Source organism: Camelina sativa, chromosome 3, assembly GCF_000633955.1.
Source record: "Camelina sativa cultivar DH55 chromosome 3, Cs, whole genome shotgun sequence".
Taxonomy (NCBI): domain Eukaryota; kingdom Viridiplantae; phylum Streptophyta; class Magnoliopsida; order Brassicales; family Brassicaceae; genus Camelina; species Camelina sativa.
Window position 1 is genome coordinate 14,909,429 of NC_025687.1, and position 9,443 is coordinate 14,918,871.

Below are 9,443 nucleotides of genomic sequence, written 5' to 3' on the forward strand. Positions count from 1 at the left end.
GTAAAAGCTTTCGCAGAGCAGCCTCCTCAGATGTTCAGACAGCAGTTTGCTGTCTCTATGGCCAAGCTGGTCAACGTTGGTGTTCTCACTGGTGAAGACCGTACCGGAGAGATCAGGAAGGTTTGCAGCAAATCTAACTCAGGAGCTGCTTACTAATTATAATTACTATCTCTCATGAGTATCTTGAAAGTAATTTCTTGTTTGGTTCTAATTTTGTTCTCTTTTTAATTGTAATTTGTTGTCGTCTGTACAACAAAAATGTGAATCTTGATGTATACTGAGAATTATTTTGGTTGCAAGTTACTTTTTAACCCTCTCGTATTGTTGTTTTCAACTTCTGAATTACATTTCTCCCAAAGTACTGTACCACTATCTTTGAACTTGAGACAAATGCATGATTAAAGGAGATCATAATGTTAATAGAATCCAAGTAAAAAAAGCAGTGATGATGGAATAAAATGAAAGCTGGGGAGGGATAATCAGAAGTCTTTAGGGTCTCTATAATATTGCAACTCAAAGGAGAAAAACATAGTACAAAAGGTAGATATACTCTTAAGACATTCAAGAACCTGACAGTATAGAGTAGAAAAAAACATAGTTATGCCAATCGAAACAACAAACCAGTTTAGTTTCGTTTGCCTCTAAGGACACCCTTACTACGGCGATTCTTCATCCCCATCTTAAACTTCTTCTTCAACTTCCTCCCGATAGGTTTTAGCGACTTGTTTTTCTTCTCATCATCCATTTCCACATCTGCAAACAACAACAACAACAACAATAGTATCCCAAAACAGAACATAGCCAATATCACCAACCCTTTCAAAAGATATATAATCAACTCAAAACCATCGTTTCCAAATGATCAACCTTGAATAAGAAACTACTATACTTGTAAAGATGCAATTGTGAACAAATTTCAAAATCAAGAAACCAGTATTGATTACTAAATGTGTTCCATAGAACATTTCTATGCACTCCCAACATTGAATTTGTTAAATTCAAACTTGTTAAATTCAAAAAAATCAAGTTTACTCAAATCTATACAAACCAAGGTTTAATTGACAAAGTTAACGATACTACAATAAGAAACAGAACATACACATATCGTTGGCGATAGTGGCGGAGACAGGAGCAGATTCAGAGGACGGCGTCGCGACTTCCATAAACGGCGAAACTGGAGGTAGACGAACTGGTAGCTTCGGAGCGGCGAGTGCGGCTTCGATAGCGGCATTCTTGGCGTCTTCTCTCGTCAGAGTGAATGATTCCTTCTCCACTATATCTCTTCTGATAGCTCTTAATCTCTTCACTCTCTTGCATCTCATTGATTTCGCCATTGCTGCGGTTGAAATCGAAGCTTGGTGAGAGATTCGAAAAATTAGGGTTTTGAGGCAAAAGGGGTTTTTGATTTCAGCGTCGGATTAGTTTTATATCGTCTAAAACCTAATTGAGGAACTGAGAAATTGGTCCGGGTCTGTTTGGTTAATAGATTATCTATATCTTTTCCAAGTGTAAAGCCTGTTCTATGTTTGGTGGCCCAATTTAGGCCCAAATAAATAGAGAAGAACGGTTGCGAACGCGAAATCCCGAGAATACCCTTCGTCGTCTCCGTGCAGATCACACTGTTTGATTCTCCTGAGGAGAATCCATTGTTTCCATTAGAAGAAAGCAAGAACTTTACCTTCGAAGCTTTTTACTCTCTACCTTGCTCATCTCCAGGTTAGTATTATTTTGTGTGTGTTGATCGGTAGTGGAATTTTTTTTAATTCGTCTTGTGATTTCGTTTCGTATGTGTTAGTTGTTTCTTGATTTAGCGAATCAGATCTTTGTTTTCTTCCGTTACGAATTTGATTGGTTTCGATGGAATTAACTTAGACTGATTGTGTTGTTGAGCTTGGAAGCTCTTGATATTGTGTTGCGATATAATTTGGGGTCTCTTCCTGTTGTATCATAGATCTCGAGTAGGCTATGCTTGGAGCTTGGTTATGCATTCTCGTCATTGAAATCGAAAAGAAATTGAACTCATTATGAATTGAGATGATGACTTAGAGCGTCAATGTTAGGATCTGGTGTTGAATCTTAATTTGGTTGGAAGAAGCAAATGTTTGATGTACAAAAATGCTATCTTACTATTTGATTTGAAGAGTTAAGAGAGAGATGCATTGATTGTGGTGGTTTTGTGGTTGGTGTGAGATTAAGATGTGTTGGTTGTGATGGTTTTGGTTTGATGGCAGAGATGTATAATAACATGGGACCTCAACCGGGTATGCCAAGACCTCCAGGAAACCCTCAGCCTGGTCCGTTTGGTAATCCTTTCACTGGAGCTGGTTCGGGTTTTATCCGTGGTGGTTTGGGAGCTTACGGGGAGAAAATTTTAGGATCAAGCTCTGAGTATGTGCAGAGCAATGTAAGTGAATTCCCTATATCTCACGTAATATCTGATTTTTTATGGTTGTTTTTGGACTCAGTGTCTGAAATGAAACAGATAAGCCGATACTTCTCTGATCCTCAATACTACTTCCAAGTGAATGATCAATATGTGAGGAACAAACTGAAGGTTGTTTTGTTTCCTTTTCTACACCGGGTAAGCTAGTCTCCCTTTTTTCTTCTTCTGTTTAGGACCTTCTCATACCAGCCATGAAATTAAACTAGTGTGGGTTCTGCTTCAAACCCTCAGGGACATTGGACAAGAATATCTGAACCAGTTGGTGGTAGGCTCTCATACAAGCCTCCAATCTATGATATCAATGCGCCAGACTTATACATTCCGTTTATGGCATTTGGCACGTATGTTGTTCTTGCTGGCCTTTCATTGGGACTTAACGGAAAGTAAGTTTTATGTTTAGTCTCTCTCCCTGTTGTTTCCCTCTTAGATTTTTCTGTCTTAGGGATTGATTAAGGTTTATTAATCTGTTTCAAACCTGATTGGTGTCTCTAGGTTTACACCGGAAGCTTTGAATTGGCTGTTCGTCAAAGGATTGGTTGGTTGGTTTTTGCAAGTGATGCTCCTGAAAGTGACACTACTATCACTTGGTAGCGGAGAGGCGCCATTACTAGACATTGTGGCATACGGAGGCTATGCTTTTGCTGGTCTATGTCTTGCGGGTTTCTCCAAGATAATGTGGGGATACTCGTACTACGCATTGATGCCATGGACGTGTCTATGCACTGGGATTTTCTTGGTGAAGACGATGAAACGTGTTCTGTTTGCTGAAGTAAGGAGTTATGATTCGAGCAAGCATCACTACCTTCTGCTTTTTTTAGCCTTGGTCCAGTTCCCTCTTTTGATATGGCTTGGTAACATTAGTGTTAATTGGCTTTTTTGAAATGAGCATTACGTTTTTTTTTGTTTTTGTGAATTCTTCTTGGTGTACTTTGTAGCGTAACTTGAACGTTCTTGGCGATGTATGTTTGTCAATTCTATTCATATGACTGACGTGAGGAAAGTGTTATTTTGAACATTTTTATTTCCATGACTGTGCTTGTAGAAACTCTAATTCGATTGAGACATAAAAATACAGGAAAAGAAACAACTTTAATTCAATTTCCCTTTTGGCATGAGACTCCACCCAACGGGACAACTTAAGTTTTAATTTTAAATAATGGATTAACATTTTTAATCATATGCATACCAGTCATACACATTTTTAAATCAACATCATGTTCAATATGATAATTTGCTCTCCTCCAACAAGTAGAACATAAAAATAAAAATATTGCACTTAACTATAATTCATTCCAATCATTTTATTATTATAGATAGACATGGTCTCTGCTAAATAAAAAATGCATGTTTGTAACCATTTCCGTGAATTTATATTTAAATAAACACATCATGACCTATAAAAAAACATATCATATTCTTTCTACCAAAAAAAGAAAACATATCATATTCATGGTCAGCCTGAAATAATTTCGAAATAAATAATGGTAACGTTAACAATTAGGTTGGATAATTAACTAATGTTTGATTAAGCAACTATTCATGTCTCCTAGTAATTGTCACATCGTCGTTCGGATGATTCCAAAGTTTTCTAACTTAACCCATATGGTACTTCAATTAGACTTTGCATTAATAAAAGTCAATGAAGTAAGCATTGGTTTTGAAACTTTACTTATACTAGTAGATGTATGATTTAACATATGATGAAGTGTCCAAATAAAAATTTAAAACTTTAAACGTTACACCACCTTGATTAAGCTTCAAGATTAGAAGCTTTGAAAAGAAAATAAAATGATAGGAACTCACGATTTGCCTTACATTCTAAGAAAACGTTAATTCTTATTTTTTCTTGTAAATGATTTAAAAATGACAAAAGAGAGAGAAGTTTGTTGAATCAGTAGTTGCAAAGACATGGTTAGTTCCGCTGACTCTTTCAAGTCATCTTCTCTCCCGTTTACTTTACGCTCACATCTCTTTTTCTCGAGAAAATTCATCGAGAAAAAAAAAAAATCGAAAACAGAGAGAGAGACATCCATTTTCTCTAAACTCAAATTCTTTTTTCTCGAGAAAGTTTCTTCCTTTTAATTCCATTACTTTCCAGGAAAAAAGGATAGAAAAATGAACAATCTTAACTCTGTTTAAGATCTAACTTTCTCGAGAAAAGTTACAGAAAAAAAACAGAGCAACCTATTTCCGGGGGAAAAATAAAAAAAAATCATTACTTTCCGATTTAATTTCACTTTCTCAGGAAACAAATATAAACCCATTCGAAGCCAAAGGTTTCAAACTCTGTTTTTGAAACAATGTGTTTGATTCATAAAGGAGCCACCTTGGCTCTGTTTCTAACGTTGACCATGGTGATCAACGGAGTTTTCGGTAGATTCATCGTTGAGAAGAGCAGCGTAACGATTCTAAACCCTTTGGCAATGCGGTCTAAACATGATGCAGCCATTGCTAACTTCGGCGTTCCTAACTACGGTGGTTACATAATCGGCTCCGTCGTTTACGCTGGTAAAGGAGCTTATGGTTGTGACTCTTTTGACAAAACTTTCAAACCCAAGTTCCCTCGTCCTACCATCTTAATCATTGATCGTGGAGGTAACTGTTTCATTCAAATTTTTGTTTCTGGTTAGAATTAGACTTGTCTCAATATCAATTTTTAGTTTGTAGAAGAACTCAAACGCTTTGTTTTGTTTTGCGTTAGAGTGCTACTTTGCATTAAAGGTATGGAACGGTCAACAGTCCGGTGCAGCAGCAGTTCTAGTAGCTGATAACGTCGATGAGCCATTGATAACAATGGACTCACCTGAGGAATCCAAAGAAGCTGATGACTTTATAGAGAAACTCAACATTCCTTCGGCTTTGATAGACTTTTCTTTCGCCAATTCGATCAAGCAAGCTCTTAAAAAAGGCGAGGAAATAGTCTTGAAGATAGACTGGAGCGAGTCATTACCTCATCCGGATGAGAGAGTTGAGTATGAGCTATGGACTAACACGAACGATGAGTGTGGTGCACGGTGTGATGAGCAGATGAACTTTGTCAAGAACTTCAAAGGTCATGCGCAGATTCTTGAAAAAGGAGGATACTCTTTGTTTACACCTCATTACATTACATGGTTTTGTCCTAAAGATTATGTTTCTAGCAATCAATGTAAGTCTCAGTGTATAAACCAAGGGAGGTATTGTGCTCCTGACCCTGAACAAGACTTTGGTGATGGATACGATGGGAAAGACATTGTTTTCGAGAATCTGAGACAGTTGTGTGTTCATAAAGTAGCGAAAGAGAGTAACCGGTCTTGGGTTTGGTGGGACTATGTGACTGATTTTCACATCAGGTGTTCAATGAAGGAGAAGAAGTATAGCAAAGAATGTGCTGAAAGAGTTGTTGAATCTCTTGGTAAGAGACATTACAATCGTTTTTTTCACACCTGTTCCTCGCATTTTCGCAGTCTTGATTCTTTTCTCTTTAAACTCAGGTTTGCCACTTGACAAGATCAAGAAATGTATTGGTGATCCTGAAGCTAATGTGGAGAATGAAGTTTTGAAATCTGAGCAATCCCTTCAGGTAGGACAAGGTGACCGCGGAGATGTCACAATTTTGCCAACATTGATCATCAACAATGCTCAATACCGCGGTTTGTTTCTTTCCTTCTCATTGTAACATGTTTGTTTAGGTATGCTTAAGCTTATAAGATTATTCATTGCTCAGGTAAACTCGAGAGGAATGCAGTACTCAAGGCTATATGTTCAGGATTTAAGGAAAGAACTGAACCAGGAATCTGTCTGAGTGGAGGTTACAACCAATTCCCTTGTAAGCTAATCTTCTCGTGGTGATAGAATGAACTAAAGATCTCTTCTTTACATTGTTGAAACAGATATTGAAACAAACGAATGTCTTGAAGCAAATGGAGGGTGTTGGCAAGACAAGAAGTCTAATGTAACAGCTTGCAAGGTACTTGATTAGAACCGATGAATTTTTAGAGACTACTTTTTTCATAAATGTGTTGGTAAATTTTAGACGTGAGTTTGGATTATGTCAGGACACATTTAGAGGAAGAGTCTGTGAATGCCCTGTTGTGAATGGTGTGCAGTATAAAGGAGATGGCTATACCTCATGTGAACGTATGTTCTTGAACTTCGACATTGATATCTTGTAGAAAACTTTCATTTATAAACATTTTTGTATTCTGCTTTGATAAAGAAGTCGTCTTTGGTTGAATGTTGTAACAGCTTATGGCCCTGCGAGATGCTCAATAAATCAAGGAGGGTGCTGGTCTGAAACCAAAAAGGGCTTAACTTACTCTGCTTGTTCGGTTAAGTGACTTTACTTTATGTTTTTTTGGCTTTTTTTCAGTAATAATGCCATCAAGTTTTAACAAATGTTCTCTAACTGTTGAGTTCAGAACTCGGAGGCATCAGGATGTCGTTGCCCTCAAGGCTTTAAAGGAGATGGTCTTAAATGTGAAGGTAAAAACTTTTATATCTTCTAGATTTCAAAATCTCTCATCATGTTTTCTTAAACTGATTAGTCTTGTTATATCTACTATAGACATCGATGAATGTAAGGAGCAATCAGCTTGTCAATGTGATGGATGCAAGTGTAAGAACAATTGGGGAAGCTTTGAATGCAAGTGCTCTGGAAATCGTCTCTACATGAAAGAACAAGACACTTGCATCGGTAAGTATCGAAAACAAACAATAAATGATCTTCAACTTTGTCAGATTCTTTTGTAACTATCCAAGACTCATATTCTTCATTTCTTGTGTTTTTTTGTTTCTCGCAGAGAGAAGCGGATCAAGAATTGGGTGGTTCTTGACGTTTGTGATACTAGCTGCGGTTGCAAGCATTTGTGTAGGTGGTTACGTATTCTACAAGTATCGTCTCAGGGTAACGTTTTCACGCTTTGGTTTCCCTTTGTTAATCATGAATCTCTCTTAAACTTAAACTCTAAAGATGATAATTGTTTTATATGTTTGTGTGTTAAAATCCAAAATGCAGTCTTATATGGATTCCGAAATCATGGCGATTATGTCTCAGTACATGCCATTGGAGAGCCAAAACACAAACGATCCAGTGACTGGTGAATCTCAACAGCAGCAGCTGAGATTAACTTCTGCAGCCTAAATTAATAATTCTCACTTTTTTTTTTGTTCTATAGATGATTTCTTCTTGTGTTAACCAACAGTCAAGTAAAAGTATTCATAAAGAGCTAAAGATGAAATTTTTGTTTTACCCTGAAAACGACTTCTTTTGGGTCATTTCTACTCTTTCTTTAAAAAATGAATGATAAAGGAAGAGGGTTACCAAAGCTTCTAGATGACCCCCAAAAGAAGCAACCACATCAAATATATGTATTAAAAAAGCTCATTTAATTTTAGAACTGCAGAGACATGGATTTTAAAAAAAAAATGAAAACTTGATTAATCAAAAAACTCAAAAACTTCAGCTCTCCACTGGCCTCTCTCTAGCTCTCTTGTTCATCATCATATCCATATACATATCAATATCTATATCCAATCCGTAGTATGGATCATATGGATACTCGTATCCGTAGTTGGGATAGTAGGGATATCCATAACCGTAGTAGGTATATCCATATCTGTAATTTGAATATCCATAGTATGGATTTCTGTATTCATAGTATGGATTTCTGTATTCATAGTAGGGATATCCACATCCGTAATTTGGATATCCGTAATATAATATAGAAATCTGTATTCATATTCGTATGGATATCGTATTGGTATGGAAATTTGTATTCTTCTTCATCTTCATCATCATCTTCCACACTGTAATGTTTGACTTGAGTTTGAACACTAAGATCCTCTACATGGTCAACATAAGCGTAAACTTGGCAATCGGTCTCAAACGCTTCTCCGTTAGCTCCAACACCTTGGAATTATTTGTACTAGCTACCAGTCGATCCTATGATCTCTTGGACTATCATATGGTACCTTTGCAGTCAAGCTGTCCATCTCCGGCCAAAAATGTAAAATCTCGGTTTTTTGCCAAAACACACAAAATCTTGATTTTCCGCTAAAAACACAAAATCTCTGTTTTCCGCCAAGACAAAATAACTTTTTTTTTTAAATGTTTATTTAAATTTAATATGAAAATAAGCTAAAAACATGAATAAATTATAACCACTAAAACATCTTCAACATAAATAAAGGATTTTTTTGGTTTTTTTATATATATTGTATCAACATACAAATATCAAATTACAAAACAAACGTAACTTTATCCACATACAATTTTTGGAAGCATGAACAAATAACACAAACAAACATCATTTAAATGCTACATCCAGATACTGCATTTAAATCTCAATATCAAGAGGTGAGAATCTGAGATTAAATTCTGCAGCTAAAATTTATATTTTTATTTGTTTTGTTATAGATGATTTCTTGTTGTATTAACCCTCAAATAATGTATTCATATTTTCCTATGGCAAAATCAATCACATGACATCCCTCCTTCCGTCAAGCAAGCTCTCTCTTCCATCTGAGTCGTTCTCAATCACGTCAACTCCAGTTAGTTTTTCTTACCTTCTATCTCTGAAATGTATAGTAGAAGTACAAACACTGATGTTCTGATTCAAATGGTTGTGTTTTTTTTTTTTTTTTTCTTTTGCTTAATTAACCATTCGAGCTTTTATTTCACGTCTTTAGGTTTTGAAAGAGGAGAAGCTAGCCACGTTGTGTTTTCGTGGAAAATTAGTAATCAACCTCTCCGGCTAATCTAATGTGCATCTCTCATGACAAAATAAGATCTCATGATCATGAAGTGAGAGGATGTATAACACTCTTCTGGCACATCCTCGACATCCTTCATACTCTTTGGTTGATTGATCAGCAAAGACCACATATGGCTCTAGAAAAGCATCTTGGAAGAACCAAAAATATAACCAGCCAAACTTTGACCCCATCTTCGGTAAGATGTACAACCATAATATGCGTGATATTATTACTAAGATATCTCACTCTCTCTCAAGCCCTTCAA

The 9,443-nt window shown here is 36.4% G+C and overlaps 4 protein-coding genes across 4 annotated transcripts in view; 2 read left to right on the forward strand and 2 right to left on the reverse strand.

Moving 5' to 3' along the window:
• Positions 432-1,416, reverse strand: LOC104777131. The gene is made up of 2 exons (XM_010501340.2): positions 1,100-1,416; positions 432-753 (listed from the first exon to the last, which is right to left on the reverse strand). Exons 1-2 carry the CDS (start codon positions 1,332-1,334, stop codon positions 626-628), a joined length of 363 nt encoding a protein of 120 aa, XP_010499642.1. The 5' UTR covers positions 1,335-1,416; the 3' UTR covers positions 432-625.
• LOC104777132 (protein YIF1B-like) lies at positions 1,589-3,470 on the forward strand. The gene is made up of 5 exons (XM_010501341.1): positions 1,589-1,716; positions 2,232-2,404; positions 2,483-2,581; positions 2,675-2,826; positions 2,936-3,470. The coding sequence occupies exons 2-5, from the start codon at positions 2,234-2,236 to the stop codon at positions 3,321-3,323; spliced, it is 810 nt and encodes a 269-aa protein (XP_010499643.1). The 5' UTR covers positions 1,589-1,716; positions 2,232-2,233; the 3' UTR covers positions 3,324-3,470.
• LOC104777133 (vacuolar-sorting receptor 6-like) lies at positions 4,367-7,752 on the forward strand. The gene is made up of 11 exons (XM_010501342.2): positions 4,367-5,038; positions 5,145-5,837; positions 5,917-6,075; positions 6,150-6,233; positions 6,316-6,392; positions 6,481-6,562; positions 6,671-6,753; positions 6,844-6,907; positions 6,990-7,118; positions 7,225-7,328; positions 7,440-7,752. The coding sequence occupies exons 1-11, from the start codon at positions 4,744-4,746 to the stop codon at positions 7,563-7,565; spliced, it is 1,896 nt and encodes a 631-aa protein (XP_010499644.1). The 5' UTR covers positions 4,367-4,743; the 3' UTR covers positions 7,566-7,752.
• Positions 9,421-9,443, reverse strand: part of LOC104778979 (UDP-glycosyltransferase 79B9-like) — an 832-nt gene continuing 809 nt past the window's right edge. The window contains exon 2 of the mRNA XM_019240211.1: positions 9,421-9,437. Coding sequence (XP_019095756.1) covers positions 9,421-9,437 — 17 coding nt within the window. The remainder of the gene's footprint in view (positions 9,438-9,443) is intronic.

What these genes read in the sequence shown, in the direction of transcription:
- LOC104777131 (XM_010501340.2), bottom strand. Translation starts at nt 1,334, where the DNA reads ATGGCGAAATCAATGAGATGCAAGAGAGTGAAGAGATTAAGAGCTATC. An exon ending in CACTATCGCCAACGATATGT is followed by an intron (nt 754 to 1,099) that starts GTATGTTCTGTT and finishes TGTTGTTTGCAG; the next exon opens with ATGTGGAAATGGATGATGAG.
- LOC104777132 (XM_010501341.1), top strand. Translation starts at nt 2,234, where the DNA reads ATGTATAATAACATGGGACCTCAACCGGGTATGCCAAGACCTCCAGGA. An exon ending in CTGAGTATGTGCAGAGCAAT is followed by an intron (nt 2,405 to 2,482) that starts GTAAGTGAATTC and finishes GAAATGAAACAG; the next exon opens with ATAAGCCGATACTTCTCTGA. An exon ending in TCATTGGGACTTAACGGAAA is followed by an intron (nt 2,827 to 2,935) that starts GTAAGTTTTATG and finishes TGGTGTCTCTAG; the next exon opens with GTTTACACCGGAAGCTTTGA.
- LOC104777133 (XM_010501342.2), top strand. Translation starts at nt 4,744, where the DNA reads ATGTGTTTGATTCATAAAGGAGCCACCTTGGCTCTGTTTCTAACGTTG. An exon ending in TGGCTATACCTCATGTGAAC is followed by an intron (nt 6,563 to 6,670) that starts GTATGTTCTTGA and finishes ATGTTGTAACAG; the next exon opens with CTTATGGCCCTGCGAGATGC. An exon ending in AGAACAAGACACTTGCATCG is followed by an intron (nt 7,119 to 7,224) that starts GTAAGTATCGAA and finishes TGTTTCTCGCAG; the next exon opens with AGAGAAGCGGATCAAGAATT.